General features: G+C 41.7%; 1 protein-coding gene across 1 annotated transcript in view; it reads left to right on the forward strand.

Moving 5' to 3' along the window:
* Nucleotides 1-17,449: 17,449 nt before the first annotated feature.
* The window catches only part of celf4 (CUGBP, Elav-like family member 4), a 1,192,896-nt gene continuing 1,186,035 nt past the window's right edge, over nt 17,450-24,310 (forward strand). The window contains exons 1-2 of the mRNA XM_070862469.1: nt 17,450-17,714; nt 19,661-19,743. Of these exons, the coding sequence (XP_070718570.1) occupies nt 17,450-17,714; nt 19,661-19,743 (348 nt within the window). The remainder of the gene's footprint in view (nt 17,715-19,660; nt 19,744-24,310) is intronic.

Here is a 24,310-nt window from a genome sequence, read left to right on the forward strand (position 1 = left end):
CAGATTTAAGGTGATTGGCAGAAGAACCAAAGGCAACATAACACAGCGAGTGGTTAGGATCTGGAATGCGCTGTCTGAAATGGTGGTGGGGGCAGACTCAATCATGGCTTTCAAAATGGAATTGGATAAGTACCTGAGAGAAAAAAAATTGGCAGGCTATGGGGAAAGGGCGGGGCAGTGGGATTAGCTGAAGTTCTCTGCAGAGCCGGCATGGGCTCGACGGGCTGAATGGCCATCTTCCGTGCTGTAACCATTCTATGATTCTATGGGCTAGACCTTCCACTTTGCTCGCTAGTGCTCAAAAAATGGGCGATGTTCCAGCCTTAGCGATGTTTCAGCCTTTATGATCGCTGGACCATCGGCCATTTTTTGGATCCCGACTTTCGGCTCAGCGATAGCCCAGCGATGTAAAATGGGCGAAGCGAGAGCCCAACAATGTGACATCGACCAGCGATAGCCCAGCGATAGTGAATGCAAAATCTTCTTTAGCAACGGGCTTCTGCGCATGCATTTCTTTTTTGGTGGACATATTTTCCAGTATTTTGGGATGTCGGGTCATCCACACATGCGCAGAAGAGGGAGAGAGATCTAGAGAGGATAGAGAGAGAGATAGAGAGAGAGAGAAGGAAGAAAGAGACAGAGAAAAAAGAGAGAGAGATAGAGAGAGGTAAAGAATATGTCTGAGAGTGATGAAAGTCTTAGAGGTATGGCGACGGAGAGGAAGTGTTGCAAACCATTTTTAGATGAGGCCAACGAGGCCCTCATCGCGGCTGTCCACTCCCGGTGGGCCCAATTGACTGGGGGGGAGCATGGTGGGAAATCAATACCACGGGTGTACCATCAGATATGGAGCGAGATCGCCTCTGTCGTCTCGCCTGTGTCCAAAGAAGCCAGGGGATCCGACCAGTGCCGCAAATGCTGGAACAGCCTTGTGGCTTCAGCAAAAATAAGTACAATTTTATACTGTAATGATGCAAATTCTAAGTAAAATTTTAATTATAATAGTCAATCTCCTGGATGGAATGTAAGTTTGTTATTCTAACATATATCAGATATATATATCAACCGCTAAGAACTGCACATGACTATGAACGTGCGCCCTTTACAAGTATCTCTGGCTGCTGTCACTTACACAGAGACCCAGCATAGACTGGGGGAGAGCTGCCTTTGCTCACTGTCTGTCCTGGGACAACTTTGGACATTAGCTACTGTCATTGCTGAGTTCAATGTAGATTGTATTCGAGAGAGATGTTTGTGTCAAGCGATAGCTCCTAAACACACCGCTCTTTGTTATAACCGTGCATCAAGTGCAGACACAAACCCTATTAGCATATAACGTTGGAAACTGTTGTCTATAAATGATATAACCTGGTCAAGTAGCTTATGCCATGATTTTTTCATGTTTGCAGAGCAAGATATCTCATAATCATGCGCAGCAGAGGCGCACCGGAGGAGGCCTTTCTGTAATACAGCCACTGACCTCCCTTGAGGAACATACTGCAGCACTAGTGGGGACCCACAGTTGTGCGATCACCACCCGTGATGTTGCCGGACCCTCCCATGCATCACGGGAGTAATGTGTCAAGCTGTGTTACAGTAATGTAACATCATTTTGTAATGAATTATGTCATGTTATGCATGCAGCCTCTGTGCTACTCTCAGGTTGACTACATAAGAACATAAGAACCGAAGAAACATAGAAACATAGAAAATTGGTGCAGGAGCAGGCCATTCGGCCCTTCGAGCCTGCACCACTATTTTCAATATGATCATGGCTGATCATGCAACTTCAGTAGTCCATTCCTGCATTCTCTCCATACCCCCTGATACCTTTAGCCATAAGGGCCACATCTAACTCCCTTTTGAATATATCCAACGAACTGGACTCCACAATTTTCTGTGGTAGAGAATTCCACAGGTTCACAATTCTCTGGGTGAAAAAGTTTCTCCTCATCTCGGTCCTTTTTGGCTTACCCCTTATCCTTAGACTGTGACCCCTGGTTCTGGACTTCCCCAACATCAGGAACATTCTTCCTGCGTCTAACCTGTCCAATGTCGTCAGAGTTTTATATGCTTCTATGAGATCTCCTCTCATTCTTCTAAATTCCAGTGAATATAAGTCTAGTCGATCCAGTCTTTCTTCATATGTTAGTCCTGCCATCCCAGGAATCAGTCTGGTGAACCTTCGCTGCACTTCCTCAATAGCAAGAATGTCCTTCCTCAGATTAGGAGACCAAAACTGCACACAATACTCAAGGTATGGTCTCACCAAGACCCTGTACTACTGCAGCAAGACCTCCCTGCTCCCATACTCAAATCCTCTCACTATGAAGGCCAACATGCCATTTGCTTTCTTAATTGCCTGCTGAACCTGCATGCCTACTTTCAATGACTGATGTACCATGACACTCAGGTCTCATTGCACCTCCCTTTTTACTAATCTGTCACCATTCAGATAATAATCTGCCTTCTTGTTTTTGCCACTAAAGTGGATAACCTCACATTTATCCACATTATACTGCATCTGCAATGCATTTGTGCACTCACTAACTTGTCCAAGTCACCCTGCAGCCTCTTAGCATTCACCTCACAGCTCACACTGCAACCCAGCTTAGTGACATCTGCAAACTTGGACATATTACATTCAATTTCTTCATCTAAATCATTAATATATATTGTAAATAGCTGGGGTCCCAGCACAGAACCTTGCGGTACCCCACGAGTCACTGCCTGCCATTCTGAAAAGGACCCGTTTGTTCCCACTCTTTGCTTCCTGTCTGCCAACCAGTTCTCTAGCCATGTCAATACATTACCCCCAATCCCATGTGCCTTAATTATGCACATTAATCTCTTGTGTGGGACCTTGTCAAAAGCCTTTTAAAAGTCCAAATACACCACATCCACTGGTTCTCCCTTATTCACTCTACTAGTTACATACTCAAAAAATTCTAGAATTTTTTTATTGTTGTTTCACTGTTGGGGTGTGGGTGGGGTGGTGGCTGCGGGGGGCAGTGGGAGGGTGTTTTTGCATTTGTTATTTAAAAATAACATTCAAGAGCTCTTTTTTTTATTAAAACAATGTTATTTCACTTTACAATTGTTGTGCAGTGTCTTCTAATAATGTAGGTTCTAGTAAAACATGAATGCAACTGTTGTAAAACAATGGCCACACCAGACCAAGTAAGAATGAAATATCACTTGTTAATATAAATACAATAAAACAACTATTATGAGTGGATCTATCTTTAAAAGGCCCTTAAATAATTCACAAACTATCTAAGCCCCTGTTTAAGCAGCCTCCTCTCTTCCTGCGACATTCAAAATGGCGTCCATTGTGCCAAAGTCTGTGAGAAAGGCCAGGGAAAAGCAACTATTCTTCAGCGATGTTCTCGGCGAGCGATCAGCCTGGCCCTGTGCCGACAGTTGCGCTGGGCAATGTGCAGGCGATCATCTCAGTGATCACCTCGGCAATGTGAGCCGAAAGTTGGGGGGAGAATTTTCCGGCAATGTTCCAGCCCAACTTTCCACATTTTAGTCAAAATGGGCGATAGCAGGCCATTTTGGGCGATATATGGGCACTAGCCCAGCGATGTGAAGTGGAAAGTCTAGCCTTATGATTGCAGCAAGGGGCATCAGAGGACAATATATCTCAGAAGTCTGCTCTGTGTAACTCAGTCTGCCTTTGATACAACAGCCTGACCCCACTTGCAAACAAAAAGACATTCCCTCAATCCACTACCCAGCCTACAACATTATGGGATATCACCTTTCTTTATCCTGACATGACCATACCAGTAATCGTCACATGGGTGAATAGGTTCGCACTAAATGAGTGTATGACTTTAACCTTCATGAATAATAAAGTGCTATGTCAGTGCACAGTCTATTTTAATACAATAATTGCAAAGTGTAAGCAATCAGCCTAATAATTCCTAACCCTGTGTGCTGCTGCTGACTATCTCTGGAGGGTGATCCTGAGCATGGGTCTGTTCCACTGGTATGGGGCTATGAGGGGGAAGACCGAAGCATTTGCTGCTATCCTGAGAGATGACAGTATCAAGCAAGTGACGTCAGTTGTCGCCATTCCACTGGGCCATGGATCTGTGGCATCAATAATCAGCAGAACAGTAGTCTAATGGTAGGTAACATATCTTGAAAGCCCTGAGAAAGTGGTCACTGTGGTCTGGAAGTAGCTATGCAGGCTGCACTCCACTCTGTCTCCTAATGCCTCCAGAACTGCAGCCTGTGCTGCCGTGGAGGTGCAGACACTGACTGGTCCCTGGCTGCTTCATAGCTTGGATTTGACTGAAGCTACCATTTGCTCCATTGGTGCCTGCAAGGAAGGAAAAACTTACATGATGTTGCCACCAAGTACAGTGTTAGGGTCAAGAGTTACATAATTGCTGCAAATTCTCAGAGAAAGCATGCACATAGATATGGAGCCTAAAATTCCAACCTCACCGGGTCCGTACGAAGTGCGCACCGACTCGGCGAAGCCTCACAAAAGCCACTTTTCGGGGTGTGATGCGCATCACTGGATCAACTGGGCTTGTATTCACTGGAGTTGAGAAGATCTTTCAGATTGGGCTATTTGCCCAACTCATGCCCAGCGAATGTCCTTTAAGCTTTTACACCTGGTGAAAGCAGGCGTATAGCCTACTTTTACCAGCATAAGAGTTTTAAAACATATAAAAATGTTATTTAAATAGATATTTTTATAGTAAAAACGTAGTTCCCATTATTATCAATGAGAATATTGCAGAGTGATAGAAACATAGAAACATAGAAAATAGGTGCAGGAGTAGGCCATTCGGCCCTTCTAGCCTGCACCGCCATTCAATGAGTTCATGGCTGAACATGCAACTTCAGTACCCCATTCCTGCTTTCTCACCATACCCCTTGATTCCCCTAGTGATTGGTGGTCCAGAACCACATGTATGGAAAGAAGGCCTCCGACCGGAATCGAAGGCGCCTCCGGAACCACGAAGATATTTTCGTACAACAATTTTGGGTTGAAGGGTCAAACACCCTTCTTTTCATACGAGATTTAAAATTTGCTCTTTGGATGACCCGGGAAAGGCAGTGAATTCCAGGATTCTGATCCAGTCATTTTCCAACATTCCATAGACGCTGGATCAGTTCCTGTCGAGTGGAGGGTAGCCAATGTAACCCCACTTTTTAAAAAAGGAGGGCGAGAGAAAACAGGGAATTATAGACCGGTCAGCCTGACCTCAGTGGTGGGTAAAATGATGGAATCAATTATTAAGGATGTCATAGCAGTGCATTTGGAAAGAGGTGATATGATAGGTCCAAGTCAGCATGGATTTGTGAAAGAGAAATCATGCTTGACAAATCTTCTGGAATTTTTTGAGGATGTTTCCAGTAGAGTGGACAAGGGAGAACCAGTTGATGTGGTATATTTGGACTTTCAGAAGGCTTTCGACAAGGTCCCACACAAGAGATTAATGTGCAAAGTTAAAGCACATGGGATTGGGGGTAGTGTGCTGACATGGATTGAGAACTGGTTGTCAGACAGGAAGCAAAGAGTAGGAGTAAATGGGGACTTTTCAGAATGGCAGGCAGTGACTAGTGTGGTACCGCAAGGTTCTGTGCTGGGGCTCCAGCTGTTTACACTGTACATTAATGATTTAGACGAGGGGATTAAATGTAGTATCTCCAAATTTGCAGATGACACTAAGTTGGGTGGCAGTGTGAGCTGCGAGGAGGATGCTATGAGGCTGCAGAGTGACTTGGATAGGTTAGGTGAGTGGGCAAATGCATGGTAGATGAAGTATAATGTGGATAAATGTGAGGTTATCCACTTTGGTGGTAAAAACAGAGAGACAGACTATTATCTGAATGGTGACAGATTAGGAAAAGGGGAGGTGCAACGAGACCTGGGTGTCATGGTACATCAGTCATTGAAGTTGGCATGCAGGTACAGCAGGCGGTTAAGAAAGCAAATGGCATGTTGGCCTTCATAGCGAGGGGATTTGAGTACAGGGGCAGGGAGGTGTTGCTACAGTTGTACAGGGCCTTGGTGAGGCCACACCGGAGTACTGTGTACAGTTTTAGTCTCCTACCTTGAGGAAGGACATTCTTGCTATTGAGGGAGTGCAGCAAAGGTTCACCAGACTGATTCCCGGGATGGCGGGACTGACATATCAAGAAAGACTGGATCAACTGGGCTTGTATTCACTGGAGTTGAGAAGAATGAGAGTGATCTCATAGAAACCTTTAAAATTATGACGGGTTTAGACAGGTTAGATGCAGGAAGAATGTTCCCAATGTTGGGGAAGTCCAGAACCAGGGGTCACAGTCTAAGGATAAGGGGTAAGCCATTTAGGACCGAGATGAGGAGAAACTTCTTCACCCAGAGAGTGGTGAACCTGTGGAATTCTCTACCACAGAAAGTTGTTGAGGCCAATTCATTAAATATATTCAAAAGGGAGTTAGATGTAGTCCTTACTACTAGGGGGATCAAGGGGTATGACGAGAAAGCAGGAATGGGGTACTGAAGTTGCATGTTCAGCCATGAACTCATTGAATGGCGGTGCAGGCTCGAAGGGCCAAATGGCCTACTCCTGCACCTATTTTCTATGTTTCTATGTTTCTATGATGAAGGAATGGCAATATATATCCAAGTCAGGATGGTGTGTAACTTGAAGGGGAACCTGGATGCAATGGTGTTCCTTCAACATTGTTGCTCTTGTTCTTACTCGTGGTAGAAGTCGCAGAGGAGGAAGATGCTGTTTGAAGTAACCTCAGTAAATTACTACAGTGCATCCTATAAATACTACAGCCACTGTCCACTGGTGGTGGAAGAGGAAAATTTTGAGTCCAGTGGCAGAGATATCAATAACACAAACTGCTCTGTCCTGGATGGTGTTGAGTTTCTTGAGTATTGTGTTTTTTCTTATCCAAGTGAGAGTTGGGTATTCCATTACACTCCTGACTTGTGTCTTGTAGATGAGGGCGAGGCAGTGAGTTCCATGCTTGATGGATTTGTTGCGTTGCAGTCTACCATGGACTGTGTAGCAGTTCCAGGGAGATCTGCAATAGAAGTTCGAAAAGCAACTATCCTTCCTCTATGGTTGTTCAAATTGCTGCCATAGAGGTATGGGTTGCCAGATTGGAAATAGTTATTTCTTCTGGCCTCCAAGGGATTGGAACTGGGTTGGAATCAAGCATCATATGGGACATCACTGATTTCATTGATACCATTGCAGGGCATTGCCTCTGCATGGGCATTCATTTGCAGATTACTGGGCATATAGAGGCAGTGCCTGGCAATAATAGAAATGGAAGAGGTGGCATACATAATGCTGCTATCTTTCAGGATGACAACACATGTAGGTCTTTCAACTTGCCCTGTCCAATGAAAGGATGAAGATGCAATGACACAAGAGATGCAGCCTCCAATGGTTGCACCCTCAAGACATAGCTGCCATGACACACACACCAAGGAGAAGCACTATTATAAGATGTACTAGACATACATGATTTCTATTAAAAGTTGAGCCAAAATTGTTTTGTATTTACATTGTTCTTGGCAAGGTTTGGAAGTTGTTTTCATTGGAAAGTTGATACCAACAGATAATGTACATGATGGCATATTAGTGGTAGGAAGATGGAAAGATGTACAATGAACTAATCATGCAGTGGGCAGATGTGGTAGTGAGAAAATCTCCGGTATCAGTGTGGCACAAATGTGTCTTCTAACCTGCAATGGGTTGCCCTCCACATTCCACTCAAGTTGCTGCTGTTGATTCTCTTGCTGATCCCCTTGCTTCCTTCATGCTCTTCAGCCTCCCACAGCTTCTGTGAGCACCGAGGCTTAGATTCTTAAGTTGTAATCCAAATTGTTGCCAGTAGTAGCATGCTATAATTGAATTAGTAACTGCATGGTGGAATTTTCTGCCTATACAGGGGACAGATTAGTTGAACAAGGTGTATGCCATAGATAAAATTATTCCAAGGCGGGCTGTCAAATTCAACATGGAGTCAAGCATTATTGTGGAGGAGGAGAAAGTAGACGTACCCCAGATGGTAGTGGGAGTTAAAGGGTGCAAGAGGAGAAGGAGGTGGAATGATTAGATAGGATAATTAGAGTTAAGGGAGTAATATTGAGAACAAATGGTCAAACTTATTTTTCCATCATTGCAAAATGAAGTTTTAGCTGGGCACGAATGACATGCATCCTAGAATGCTAAGAGAAATCAGAGAGAAAATAGCAGAGGCCCTGACCACAATCTTTAAAAGATCCTTGTGTATTGAAGTTATTTTAGAGGGCAGTAGGGTGGCCAATCCAACATCTCTGTTCAAAAAGAGAAAAATGGATAAATTAGGTAACTACAGATTAGTCAGCCTAACATTCATTCTGGGTAAACTTCTAAAGGCCTTAATAAGGTGTAAAATTAATAATCACTTTTATGGTTTGATCTCATAATCCAGTGCAGTACTTTAGAAGCAAGATTCCCTAACCAAATTGATATAATGTGCATGTGACATTAATTGGTGCATCTCAAATAGTTATTTGGCTGCTTTTACATATGTAAATTCAATGGAGGATACATTAATTGAAAGAAAGCTCTACCTTGAGTCTGTGAATAGGTAATCCAGATTCGTTGAAGTCTCCAGTGTAAAATTATTTCTATCCTTGACATATTTATTTGTTACCTTGAGGGTCATTTTCACTCTCTAGAGTAAATTCACCAACCTTGTGCTATCGGAACACAAATTGGAAATAGGACTACGATACTCTAGTCCTGATTCTCTGGTCTGGGCTCCCTTGAGCACAGATACCCACTGGGAGAGTTGGATCAGTGAATTCACCTTTCTATACCCATTCATCCATCCATCTATCCATCATTCATGAGTATAAAGAAAAAATGCAAATACTGAACATCAAAAATGAAAAAGAACTTGCATTTATATAAATTTATTTCACGTCCTCAGGATGTCCTGAAGTGTCTTACACCAATGGATGATTTTTGAAATGTCGTCACTGTTGTTATGTGGCCAATTTGAGCACAGTAAAGACCCATTATGAGCCAATGAAATAAATGACTAGTTACTTTTGTTTTGGTGGTATTGGTTGAGGGACAATTATTGGCCCCAACACTAGGAGATCTTCTCTGCCCTTCAAATAGTGTTATGGGATATTTTACATCCACCTGAACAGGCAGACAGGACCTTGGTTTAATGTCATATCTGAATAAACAGTAATGTAAATGCATGGTAGGTTAGTCAGCATCAGAAAGCTGAAAGCTATTGTTTCTGATGAAAGATTGCACCTGAAACGTTAACTTACTCTTTTGATTGACCTGTACAATTCCAGCACTTATCATCTAGTTTAGTTTTGCTAATCAAGCACAGTTTTGTTTGTACAGATCTTACTTGAACAATCATTTTCCCCTCCTTAACTGTAACAAGTTATATGAAAAAGAAAAAGAAAAGTAATCTGCCAACAAACTATGGGCTAGAAATTGGGTATCGCCCCTGTTGGGGTGTTAACTTTTGAGAAGTTGGAAGTTTAGCACCAGGCGCTAATCAATCTCGCTGCCCGCTAAATTCAGTCTCACATCAAAGAATGCAGGGGAGTGCTAAATCAAGCACTAATGGTGTAGGTGAGTGGTGTTAGACTCTAAGCAATAACGAATATGAGATGTTATGTAATTGGGAGTGAGCATTGGCGAAAGTGCGATTCTGCCATTAAAGAGAGGGTCACAAGACTATACACACCAGCACCCAATGATTTGGGGAGTGCAGAACGGCAATATGCTGTGGGATGAAATGCAAAGTCCTTTGAAGGTCCACAACACTCCTGAAACTAAGCTGTCTTTATTTGATTGCAGATACATCCTGCACTCTCTGCCATTCATAACTGACCTTTGGAATGGAAGTTCTTTGACAGCTGGGACACATCCCTTTAAGTAGTGCCCCACCAGCCGCCAGTTGGCTGGTCTACGCTTCTGCTACCTGCTGTTGTCAGCACAAGACGGGGGTCGCTACTGAAGTTTGTAGATCAAGTGCCCAGTAAATGTTGCACGCTCACTGACATTACAATCTGCAAGGCGAAAGATGCTGAGGTGCTAACTATTATCTCCGGCATTTTGGGGCCGGCAAATTTGCCGCATGGCATGGGATTCACCCCGCTGTGGTGCTACTGCCTGAGTGCCCCATCAGCACCACTGCCAGGCACTAACTGCAGGCACTAACATGCCATATTTCTCTCCCATGTACCTCTCCATGCTCATCAGGAAATGACGCAAAGGATTAAATGGTCTGATGTGCCATGAGTTAAGTTCTTAAACCAATTGATAAAACCAAACACTGTAATTGAGGTTTCATTGTACATTCTTTGATGTTGCTATCAATATTATTTAACCAATTTGAGGGACTTAACTTTCACTTTTTCCACAATCCCAAGAGGCAAAGTTGCATACCAGGGGCTCAAAATCACAACAATTACTCTAAATTTATATATTTTTCCTTTTCAATCTTTTCATCTTCTGTGCCTTGTCAGGTTATGAATCAGGAAGTATTGTCTGACAAAGGTTTGCTTCACCTGTGTGATGACACAGCTGTTCTATACACAATCACACAGATCATGATGTCAGTTTAAAGATATTGGCAGAATACCCAGAAAATTTACAACTTGTCATTTTTTCCTCTCCAATTTTCTCCTGTTCTTTTGTATTGGGGTATGGTTCCATTAGCACTGGCCACCATCCAGTATCTAGCTCAAGTAACTGTCCTTCATGTGTGAGCACATTGATGACTGACAGGTTATTCAATAGTGGGGAACCTAACAGCCATTTTCACTTTACAACAGGACTTACTGGATAGCAATTAGAATAGGAATGAGACTGATTTTTTTCCCCTTCTTACTTTAAGGCCACTGAGGACAACTGTAGTGACTTTACTGCTGTTAAATTATCATTTCTCTCAGCTTGGATCAATTGCTAATTAGAAAGAAAGAACTTGTATTTATATAGCACCTTCCATGACGTCAGGACATCCCAAAGCACTCATCATCATAGGCAATCCCTCGGAATCGAGAAAGACTTGCTAATGAAGAACTTTTTGTAGTGTAGTCACTGTTGTTTTATTTATTTATGGGATATGGTTGTCATTGGCAAGGCCACCATTTATTGCTCATCCCTAATTGCCCTTGAGAAGGTGGTAATGAGCCACCTTCTTGAACTCCCACACTGTTATTAGGGAGGAAGTTCCAGAATTTTTACCCAGCAATGATAAAGGAACGGTGATATATTTCCAAATCAGGATTGTGCGTGACTTGGAAGAGAACTTGCAGGTGGTGATGTTCCCATGCGGCTGCTGCCCGTGTCCTTCTAGGTGGTAGAGGTCATGGATATGGGAGGTGTTGTTGAAGAAAACTTGGTAAGTTACTGCAGTGCATCTTATAGATGGTACACACTGCAGCCACAATGCACCAATGGTGGAATGTGTGAATGTTTAAGGTGATGGATGGGGTGCTAATCAAGCAGGCTGCTTTGTCCTGGATGTTGTCGAACTTCTTGAGTGTTGTTGGAACTGCAGTCATCCAGGCAAATAGAGAGTATTCCATCACACTCCTGACTTGTGCCTTGCAGATGGTGGAAAGGTTTTGGGGAGTCAGGAGGTGAGCCAATCGCTGCAGAATGCCCAGCCTCTGAACTGCTCTTGTAGCCACAGTATTTATCTGGCTGGTCCAGTTAAGTTTCTGGTCAATGTTTTAATATAGAAAATGTGACAGCAAATTTGTGTACAGTAAGGTCCCACAAGCAGCATTCAAATAATCAATCAAACGAGTTGTTTTTTAGTTGTTGTTTGAGGGATAAATATTAGCCAGCACTCCAGAAGAACTCCCCTACACTTCTTCAAAAAATGCCATGGGATTCTTTATATCCACCTGAGAGGGCAAATGGAATCTTGGTTTCATGTCTCATTGAAAAGTCAGCACTTCCAACAATGCAGCACTCCCTCAGTATTGTACTGGAGTGTCAGCCTAGATTATCTGCTTAAATCTCTGGCATGAGGCTTGAACACAAGACCTTCTGACCTAGAGACAAGAGTGCTATCACTAAGCCAAGGCTAACAGTTGGTAATGTTCTTGCATCTGGTTCAGAGGACATAGGCTCGAGCACCCTTTCATAGTTTAAATTTTAATCTAGACTGACATTCCAGTGCAATGTGAAAAGAGCACTTGCTCGCAGAAGTTCAAATGAGGTTTTTAAACTGATGTGCTGTCTGCCTATTGTGATGGTTGATGTGGACATTAAAGATGCCATGGCAATTTTCAAAGACGTGCATGGAACTCTCCCAATGTCTTGACTGTAAACAGATTAATTGGCCATTCATTGTATGGCTGTTTATGGGACATTGCTGATACAATATTGATGCTGTGAAGAACTTTGAGATGTTTTGGCATGATTAGGAACTATATGAATACAATTGCTATTATTTATCATTCACTTCAGAATCTTTAGGAAATTGATTTAATTGTTTAAAAAAATCTTGAAGCACGTTCCCTGTTTTTTATCCTAGTTTTATATTTTGTTCAGAAAGTTACATTTTGAGTAAAAATATGACTCAACCAGATGTGGAACTATTATAAAGCAATTATGAAATTGTGCACAGTTAATATTTCCAAACATATACAGCATGATGATATAATAATTTGAATCATTATAGAATGGTAAGACATGAACTTCTTAAAGTTTCCCACAGATGAGCTTCCAATTTTGACTGGATCATATAGGAAGCCAATGCACTGAAATACAACCCCAGAGGAAGTGAAGGAAAATAAATCAATCTTTGATTTTCCACCCTTCCATTTCCAAGGGAGGAAAATTTAACCCAAACTGTTCAACCGAGACCAACCTTGCATCATTTTGAAAATGCCACAATGGTCAACTGAAAAATAGCATATCCCAAAACTTGGGGGCAGGTTACCTTAAGCCCACTCTGATTTGGAATGTACATAAAGTGTAGGGCCAAAAAAGAAAAATAACTTGGAGTAAGAATGTTCAGACATTTTCAAATGTTGTGCTGTTACACTAGATCACTCTGACACAATATAATAAGAATTAATTTGGCAATAGTTGTCATTTTTTGTGATTTTCTATAATGCTCAAAGTACGTATTATTGTTTGGTTTAAAATTTTGTAGGATTCATACTATAATCAAACTGCCACAGTTATTGTTCTATTTTACAAAGACTGAAGCTTTGACAAGTGGTATTGTGCTGAAGTTGTATGGGAAAATCTGAAAGATTGTGGAAAAGGCTATTAGTTAAGATTATTTCTACTTCTGTTAAAAGAAATCTGTATAATTCAAAGGTTTGAAAATATACTACAACATATATTGTGCAAAAATACAGCAACAATAAATTTCTGACAATGCAATCCATATAAAAATATTTTAATCAAAATAATATAATGCTTATTTTTAAGTTTTTTGTTAATATTGTGGTATAATTTACACATAAAACATGTCAATCTTAGAAAAATCAAAATGAAGTAACTTTTGGCTGGAGGATGCTAAGAATCAGCACAAACAAAAGAGCCCATCGCTTTTGATGACTGGATTTAAATGTGTAATCGTGGAAACAGTGCTGATTTTTAAAAAAGCATACTACAGTTCTAAACATAAAGGATACAAGTACTTTTCCTTTATACTATCCCTTACCAATCACTGAACACGTATGATTCCTCCTTGGTATCATGTACGCCGGTAGAGTTATATTTTATAATTGTTAAAAAATCTGATAAATAAATTATTGTTTAAGAACTTCAACTTTATCGTCACAGTTAAATGACTAAAACACTAGATAACACTTGTTTTAGTTTTGTCTTTAATTCAGTTACACTGTAATACACCAACCGCAATTGCTTTTCACGTTGTTGAACAGACAAATCTTCATTCACAATATTTATTCGAAGTAGTTTTCAATTCAAGGTCAGGATAGTCAGCCATATATTCCAGTAATGCTTTCAATTTCTATCCAATATGAACAGCAAGTACTGCTCTTTTCTGACTGTGAGGAGCATTGTAACGTTCACAAAGGAACTTTCAAACTGGATCACAGGCACATTCACATATATCAAACTGATTTACATCAGTTGTAAACGGTTTAATCTGATGAATATTTTAATAAAAGGTACCTTTCATGGTAAATAGCAATACACCGAAAAGGAGCAATCCCACGTATAGGTATCCAACATCGTTTTACAAGGATCTGATCTTGTGCAGCATTGTACGTTATGCTCTCAATGTTTATTTATTTATAATCCTATAAAACAGAATTCTACAGTTTGCTTTTAAGATCAAAATTAGCTTTACTCATTACCAGATATTTATATCACTCTGGTTAGAATGCACTCCAAGTTCAACGAGAGAGGGAAAAAACAGCAACTTGTAACTATTAAATGTGAGTTTAACGCTGAAATACAATCCTGGGGTTTATGAATGTAAATAAACAAATGGCGTTTCACTTGTGATTCAATTTCCAACATTGAACTAAAAGTTTGTAATTAATTGCCGCCAGCTTTCTCGCCAACAAAAAGTCGGTACATTAGAAAATAGTAATACACCGCCTTATGCTTTCCAACTGCTCCACATTTTGGAGGATATCCCACATTTCGAGGCTTTGCTAAGACTGTCTTACTCGGTTCTCATGAAGGAGAACATCTCGTGACAGATCTCGGTTATTTCTCCCGCTCAAAAACTGCTGCTAACTATGAAGCCATTTGTTTCACCTTTTCAGGTTTGGGCTGACCAGGAGATGTTGCCAATGATCTTAACACAGCGCCCTCAAAATGGTTCTTTTTAAACTATTCAGCTAGCTGAAACTAGCGTTTTGTTGCTAATTATGAATGTGGAATTATACTTGTTTTTCTACTATCGAGTGAGAATTAAACGCCAAGGATATTTTAGTCAGTTAATCTAAAACGCCGTGCAAATGTGTACAACCCATCACCTGCAGGCAAACAGAATCTTTTCCACGACGCCTGCCACCACCATCCCCCCGCCCCCAAATGCCTTTTAGGTAAAATATGCGATTTAATCTGTGCTTTGCTAAAAGAATGCGGTGTGCTGGAAAATAAATTTAAAAAATAACGAACTGCAACAAGCCGGCTCTTGCAAATGTACTGCCTTTTTTGAGTCGTTTTTGATGACTAGCTCAGCTTGGAAAATAAAAGCACAAGTGCAGTAACGTGAACCATCACGGCAGCTTTCCATTCTTCTCTGAGCCCTCAGTGTTTCGGTACACAGTGTGGGCTCAGGGTTTCTCGCTTTCTCTCTCGCTCTCTGCACGATGAAACTTGGAACAGATTTGACGTAAAAAAACTCGGATGAATAGCAGACGTAATTGTTGCTAATAATTTGTGTGTACAGTGCTGATCACAAAAGGAAGATAAAGTGTAAGAGACTGCGTTCCTTAGCAACCCGCGTGTGTGTGTGTGTGCGAAATGGCAAAGTGTTTGTAACAGCTTTGATTGGAGTATGTCTGTTTCAGAACCTTGGATAGAGACAGCCAGACCGACCCCAGATTCACTTTACTTTATGGACAGCTCGTGGAAGTCGATTTTTCCACTTTGTCATATAAAACTAGTCCAAAGCAAGTTGGAGGGCGAGTGGTTACAGCTACACACAACCTACTGTCAAACCCAGCACTGACGCTTTGTAGTTGCACTTTAATCAGATCTCTAATTTATAACAACAGATTTATCACAGACTTAGGGAACTAGCCAGTGCAGGTTAGGTTGCAGGCAATCAATGTAAAAGCAGAAAAGGCGGGGTGGGGGGGGTGAGCGCTCTTTGAATAGAAACGACCTGGAGAAAAGCTCCAACTACCCAATCTCTCGTCAATTTATATTTCTGCCCAGGATGAAACATTGTCTTTTACCCCCGAAAAATAAAGATCTATTTTATGTTTAAGTAAATTTGAACTTGTGTTGACTTATCCAGCATTCGGCGTAGGATCTTTTACATCGGAACCAAACGCGCCTTCAGATCAGAGATTGTGTTTTGAACGTCACTGTTTTAGAAAGCAGCTTTAGTTCATTTCTGTTTTGTATTTCCCAAAAACTCTGCATGTATTCGCTGGAGCGGACCCGGCATAGACGGCCACTTTAATAATATTTCACAATAGATGTACTTAAAACTGTAGTACGTGTTTGTGTATCTCGCCCCCTCCCCATCTACTGGAACCGATCAAATCAGCAAGGTGCAGCCAGAAAGTTTTTTCCTCATAAATGATTGTTAATAGTTTTGAATTGATCTAGGATGTGATTTCGGGGGAGTGATTTGGTCTCACTTGGACGGTGTCTCGTACATGGCATGAGACGCTGATCGCTCCAGCTTTTACCTAAAAACTCAGAAAAGCAGGTGCAGGTGCGTGGCAAACCTGCCTTCTCCTATTGCAAATGCAAATGTAGACTGGGAGAAAGCACAAGAAACCGGTGTTAGCGATGAAGCGACCCTCTGCCAATTTGTAACAGATTTATCTTCTTCTTCCTCCTCCCCCACCCCCCTCCCCATTAAACATACCCTGTTTTTAAAAACTACGAGATGTGTTTGATTTTAATAGATCGATGGTGGCAGGCATCGGCGAAGCTCTCTGTGACAATGTGAGACGCGAACAAGTCGTGTAATACGTTTTAAACAAAAACCAGTTCATTGACTTCACCATTCCTCTCTCTCTCTCTCTCGTTCTCTTTCCCTCGCCCATACACCCGCAAAAATGAAATAAACTCAACGTAAGGAGGCACCCGTCATGTCAAAATAAAGAACCATCATCTTTTGAATTATCAAAATCATCAACTGATCTGGACGCTTCGCCCCAAAGCAAAGCCCCAGCTCGCAGCTCTGGAAGGCTGGGACCGCTTCCCTTTGTTCCCACTTCACACGCTTTCGAAGAATGACTCCGGACCTCTGCACACAACATTCAAGTTGGGGGGGGGGAGAAAATATAGTAAAATGCAACGTACAGTAAACTAGCCACAAACAGTCAGGATATCTCATGTCTTGTGCTAGACTTTCAACACATTGACAATTTCACTGGGAAGGCATTTCACCATGCAGCGATTGCAAATCATTGCAAATAAAAGCCAGCCGTGAAATCATTGTTGTCTCTTCCTTTCATTTCTGTAGTAAACAGGGACGGGATTTATTATTATTATTATTATTATTATAGGGAGAGAAGAGGTGGGAGGGGGGGGGAATGGAACGTGCGCAAGCGGGCTATTTTATGGCTGGATTATGGAAGCTACCACTGTCTGGGGTTGCGGTGTATATTAATAACGAGAGAGAGGGAGAGGGAGGGGGAGGCTGCTCCATCCACCCCGGGTCTGCGCCGACCTTGAGCCGATCCAGTCTGTTTAAACGGCGGAGTCAATGTAAAGGAAAGTTGCCTGACGTCACGCAGTGTGGGAGAAAGATGGCCACGCTAACGAACGGCGTGCAGCAGCCAGCAGACAGCCTCAACAACAACATCCAGACCAGCACTGCCAACGGGCCTATGAACGGACTCAGCCACAGCCAGAACAGCACCATCCCCATGAAGGACCACGACGCCATCAAACTTTTCATCGGTCAGATCCCCCGCAACCTGGAGGAGAAGGACCTCAAGCCGCTCTTTGAGGAATTTGGCAAGATCTACGAGCTGACGGTGCTGAAGGATCGCTTCACCGGCATGCACAAGGGTCTGTACACATCCCGCACACTCTTTGCTGCTCGCAGGGAGCAACTTAGGCGCTTTGCAAAGTCGCTGCGATCGGAGAGTGTCCTGTTGTTGTTTGTTGGGGGTTTAATGCTGGGTCCGGTGGCGTGGTGCTGAAGGATAGCGTTCCTGACACTGCATGCAACACCAGCTCGTGTTCCCGAATATAACACAACATTAGCAATGTTTAAAGGGGCACGGGCCAGCTCGCATTATTTTTTATTTAAAGCCCAGGAACTGATGGGTGCAAAAGGCTAGGCTTTACTCTGCTTCTTCTCTCTACACTTTGCACGGAATGAAAGAACTTAAAGATTTCAACGCACTCGGCGACCAGTGTAGTGCTCTGTCTCGCCACCCTCCCTGTTCTTTTTGTGTGTGTGTGTGTGTGTGTGTGTTATATATTTAGCTTTTTTTGGGGGGGGTGGGGGGGTGAAAGAAAACGCTCCAGCCAGTTGATAGTACTGAAGGGCAGCTCTCCCGGCTCGAGTTCACAGTTTACACCTGCAGCCTTCTTTGTCAGCATAAGACAACTTTTTTTTGTTTAAATCGGTTGGGAAGACTTGGGCGGGGGTTGGCCGCGATTAAAACTATATGATGAGTTAGGGGGGAAGGGGGCTCACTAATGGTGCTAAACGCCAGCTTCACACACACACGCACACACACACACATACACACACAGGAATAATAACTGGCAGGATTTGTAGTCGTGATTTTACAAGGCGAAATGACCCAGCTGCTGCTGCTGCTGCTGTGACATGGAGAAAAGCACACAAGGGTGTGCAGGTGCACAGTCAATCTGCGTGTTGGAGAGAGTGGGGTGGGGGGGCGGGGGGGTAAAAGTAAGATATGAAAAGGGCCTTGGGTTATCTGTAATTTAAAATGCAATATTTATGAGCTCACCGGCCGCATTCATAGGCGCGGATAAGACTGCATGCTATTTTCAATAACATGGATTGAAATTTCACTGATATGAGTGATGTGATTCCAAACACTCGTTCTTTAAGCCTTTAGATAGTAATTATTTACTGATCATATTAAGATTGCCGGCTGCATATTTTTCTTCCCAATTTAAGAATAAAAAATGTATAGCGTCCAATTTGTGTTCGGAATATTAGACTTTGATTTATTTGTATATCAAGCAGCTATTTTACTTAGTACATAAATTATTTACGCGTCTACAGCAAATAAGCCAGGTCTGGGGCCAGGGACCCTTTGCACAGCACCCACTCTCTCCCCGGTGTGCCCACTTTATACGCCTGGTTTGGGAGCTGCAGAGTTCTAAGTTGCTGGGGGTGTGCTCTGCATCAGCAGTAACAACTCCTGCGGGTTAACTTCCACTGCCACACCACATATGGCACTGTGCAGACAGCACAGACTTCTGATAATACAAAGATAACAGTCGCAGCCTCAGTAGTTAATGTCAAGGACCGCGTCCTCTGCTATAGAATTGCATCCATTATCCCTCTTAAGAAAATAAAATATTGCTCCAAATGTGGATTAAAAGTACCTGTGCATCTCTAAGAGTAAACAACAATATGAGTAGTGTGTGCTATGCTGGAGCTCTGTTTGAAGTTACATATGACATGCATTTTGTGCCTATACTGAAGTGTGTTCTTGGAATTAAATGTTATCCTATCATATAGTTATGTCTTTACAATCCACTGTTCAGACATTGGCTATGCAGGAAGACATACATTTTCAAAATAAATGTACCAATATGTTCCAAATAAAGTCTGGTTAATGATCTAAGTCGATCATATAAAGGTGATTTAGTCAGACGCACATTACTGACCCTGACACCAGCTTGCATGTGCAAACATTGGATTGTTGGAACAATAAACACTCAGATCATTTTGAAATAAAAAGTGACAGCAAAATTATATTCACAGTCCCTTTGTATATTATGTTTTTCTTTAATTAAATGATTAGGTTGTGCCTTCCTAACGTACTGTGCCAGGGAATCTGCTCTGAAGGCCCAGAGTGCATTGCATGAACAGAAGACATTACCTGGGGTAAGTTCAAGAAATTCTTTCAAGTTTCCTTACCTTGGTGATGGATCCGAGCCATTGCCTCTCCCGTGCAGAGATGCCGCATCTCCTAAGGTGCTGTTTAGATTTGTAGTAATAAAACATTGAAATGAAAGCCGCTCATTGTATTATTGACAGTTGTATGCTTTATTTATTTGTTTGTTTTAAATTGTATGAGGATGCGAGAGTGGAATCAGGATTCCAACTTGGCGCGGCTTTAAGGGAGAGTAAAAAGTGGTTTTATTTATAAGAGCCAAAACCAGCATCGTGTCACAGACCTGTGACCTGTGATCTGTGTCACAGGCAGTCTTTAAATAGCCGTGTGGGCATCTATTGAAATACTATGTGTATATAGGTGGAGTTACATGACAGCTTTTAAAAGGAGGGATATTCAGGTACAGATGAGCAGTTTTAGACAATGAACCACGTGGATGACAATGGACATGTTATTTTCCTTTAAAAACCTGCGACTGTCTTCCCTTGACAGCCCTGGTGGGTTTTTTTTAGATCCCGCTAAGAAAAGACTGTAGTGTGATTATGGGCATTTTAAGACTGGCTTTCAAAAGTCATTTATGCAATCAGCTGTGATATCCTCTCTCATCGATTAATTGTGCTGCTCGAAATACATATTTTATAACAAGCTGACAAATTCAAGCAGGCGTGTTACAAAGCAGCGCGGTTTGGGACTGGGAGGGAACTCGGGCCATGCATTCCTTGCAAGAACCGTCTGCGCCTGATTATTGTTCGATATCATGTTTTCCCCCAACAATAATTGGAGGGAAAAGTAATCTTTGAATATTTTTGGAACACTAGCCTGTACAACTCCAGCAAACCCTTTGATTCTTCTAGTCCGTGCCTCCGTGCCTTGGTCAGCCCATGCTCTCCCTCCCTGCCCCTCCCGCGACGCCTGTCACAATGAGATCAATATATATTTTATGTACATCTGTCCGGATGGATGATAAGGAATGGTATTTCGTGCGGAATGAGATGTATAAATTACAAAGGGCAAAACTGTATTAGGGTTATTCCCAGCAGACCATCAATGGGGGGGGGGGGGGGGGGGATACATTGCGATTGAAGTTTTTAGATTAATACCATCCGTGTGCCACCTCTGATTCAATCTAGGTTTTCACCGCGTTTGTATTTCTACACATATATTTTTAATCAGCACCGAGTCCGAGATTTGTACTTGGTAGCTGGGAGTGAGAATCGTTCTGCATTCAGTGTGTAGTCACCTACTATCATGGGGCGGTGTGGCTTTTGTCGAGACTTATTATCATACAGAAGCCTTCAGCTTTGCCGTGGCCTACTTCATCCCCATTGTAGAGAGGCATTTAAGTCAACAGCTGTCACTGCTATGCAGCAGCCCTCCAAGTTCTAAAAAAAGACCCTCCCTCCTTATTTATTCTCCTCATCGGATGTAATAGTCTGTTATTCTCAAATCTTCACAAACCTAATCACATTTGAAGGGAGGTGGGTTCGGCCACCGGGCACTTATTGTTAGGCTATATTATTAGTTTACACAGTAATTGGTGGCCATTAGGCACAAATAATTAAGACCCTAAAGACCAATCTTTGCATGTGCACGCATGTGTGTAAAAAAAAGCTGCAACGTCCTTTTGTGTACTTTCAGCTGCCATCCACTTTTTATAGCTCCCTGGCACACCCAAAATATAATTTGGCCAGCCTCTATTTTTGTCAGCAGACTAAAGGCTAACACTGGAGTGAGCAGGGTGATGTATCTGTCCGTAGATCCGTTGCCGCCCGTTTGTTTACTAAAGCGCCTTGAGAACCATTAATGACGTCATCTCGCAGAGCTCTCCGACAAATACTCAAAAGCAAAAATAGATCGGCTGCAGAACAATTATTAAAATAAAAAACCTGTTTAAGATTTTCATCAATCTGAGATCAGCGAAAGGCTTAAAGTCGCTGTACCCCCGTTCCTAGGTATTTGTATACTTGTAGCGACATCTGGAAAATAAAGAATGAGACAAGAGACTCTAACTTAATTTCTGTAAATCCATTTCCTCACCATCCAGCAATGTTTGGCTGGCTGGTTGGTTTTGAAGTTATGAAGTCAATTTTCAAGTTGGTAAGTAAATTACGGGGAAAAGGAATGCTGCAACCTTAGACGTCCACATCTGATATTGTTGGCATCCTGTATGAATGAGACTGTGTAGAACAATAGAGGTTTCATTTCATTCGGATCTGGTTTATACATGAAGCAGCGCTCAGTCAGCTCGACCTGCTGTGGACAGAATGCAATAGACTAGTTTCCAACTTTTAGTGGCTTGGGACTAATCTGGAAACATATGCAATACTGACGTAGGAAAAGGACACAAGATTCTTTGAATCATCTCTTGTATGCATGTTTGTCAGAAATCTTTTGAGTAGATTTACAATAGAACATTTGAACTATGTCAGCAAAGTTTAAGATCACTTTTTTAACATTAGAAATCCCATTGCATCATGTGCACTAGATTATAGACAATAAGACTTTTTTTTATGTAAAGTGAATGCATGAGTGTCTGTGTGAAAGTGAGAGAGACAGAGCAATAAGAGACTGATTACATGAATTGGAGTCAGTTTGGTCTTTGCTGACCTGCTGGAGACTCGGGGGTATTGTAAAGAATTGCAGACTTTTTTTTTAAAAGCCAGCAAGAATGTCCAATGGGAGGTGCAAGATGTGTGCAAGAAATATATGCTGGGATGATTACACATGTTGTTCCACTGACTCAGAGAGAGAGAGCGAGCGCTTACACTTCCTCATTATTGTCTATTGAATGGCTGAAGCTGAAAGTAATGAGATGGAGCTTAATAAGGAAATGCTTCCTTTCAGAGGATGAGAGTTGTGAGCCTGCTGTATCTGCCATGTCTCATTAACAGGCTGCTGCGGAGCACATGGTGTCGCACAATAATGAGAGTTTTGAGGGTGGGGGTTGGAAGTGAGCATGCTGCACTCTAGAGATATCTCTTTTGTGTTGCCAAGCATTTAAGTTCATTCCCGAGCAGACACCTGGCACAGATAAAAAGAAGGAATAAAAAAGATGGATATTAGAAGACTAGGCAGCACAGCAGTGAAACATGTATCATGTTTGTTGTGCATTCTATGTCTTCAGGTTTTCATCCCAGTGATGCCTGACACTAAGATTTTATTATCCAGCAATACATTAAGTTTTCTAATCCCTGACTATACTACTGGGCAACGTGGTTTTGCACTGGCTGAAGTGCTCAACCTGAGCAGGAGAAACTAGCATGTACCATCCTGCCCTCCTTCAATAGGCTTTACATTAGTTCATCTAAAAATATGATAGACATCATACTTCTCTCTTCTGGGAGGACAGCGATACGGAGAAAGGTGCTAAGAAGGGGAGTTACCTAATGGAAAATTTTCTTCAGCTATAAATGGGTTTTGTTGGAGGTCAAACAAAGGATGGCCTAACTAATCCCTGAGGGTACCATACCTTCTCATAGTGATGGAGGATTACTGTCAGTATTGGAATATTGTGGTACAAAGATATTTGGATCAAGGTAGAACCATAGGTCTGTCTCTTGATTTGGTTTGTGTGGAAAGTTTCTGATCCCACAAGATTAGTTTGCTCAGATTGAATCTTCTTTGCAGATCCAGGAAAGACAAGGACCAGCTTAACATCATACAAGTAGTGCTGGAAAGAAGGCTTATACTAGCTTTACTTTTGGTGTCTAATGAATATCAGAGGAAAATTAATTCACCATATAAAGGAATGCAAAAAATCTATTCATACGTACATATATAAATGTACACACATACATATAGATCATTATATTTTTGTAATTTGCATTATTGAATAAGTTGCAACTGTAAGTTGTGATGAGCAAACATCAATATCAATGCAATAGACTGTATCAACAATAATATTCATAATATCCTGATGAGTTATGATATTGGGCTTCAGCATACCATAATATATCTTGATTACCATTCGCCCTGACACTAATTATGACCATCTGCTAATTCTGTCTCAGCCTCAGTGTGTATGAATACAAAAATAAGGAAGCACCTAGCAATGGATGAAACAAAACTTAAAGTCAGACAAGCAGCAAAAATAAGGAAAATATATATGACAAATATAAATGACAGTGAGACATATGGAAGGAGAATAATTTATCTTTATAAGTGCAGTTGGTCCATATAATATCTGATGAAAGAATATAAACTATTTGAATAGTTATCACATTGAAACAATGAATGAAAGCGAAGCTGGTATCACACTGTCACTTTAACAAATGACACAAGTTATCTAGTGTTTATGCCAAAGTAATAAGAGAGATTGGTTATCTATCTACACGATGACATTAAAAGATTTTACCCTCAACATTTTTCTAAACATAAAGACAAAAATAATTTACTCTTTTACACTAAGTCTTTCATGAAACAGTTGTCTTATATGGTCTGATATAAAACTATATCATAGGAGAGCTGACTTTTATTTTAATGAACAACAGTCTGGGTATTTTGCTTTGTTAATAAGAGAACGTTGTAGAAATCGGCATCCGCAATGTTTTGCTTTTG

Source organism: Pristiophorus japonicus, chromosome 2 (genome assembly GCF_044704955.1).
Source record: "Pristiophorus japonicus isolate sPriJap1 chromosome 2, sPriJap1.hap1, whole genome shotgun sequence".
NCBI classification, from domain to species: domain Eukaryota; kingdom Metazoa; phylum Chordata; class Chondrichthyes; family Pristiophoridae; genus Pristiophorus; species Pristiophorus japonicus.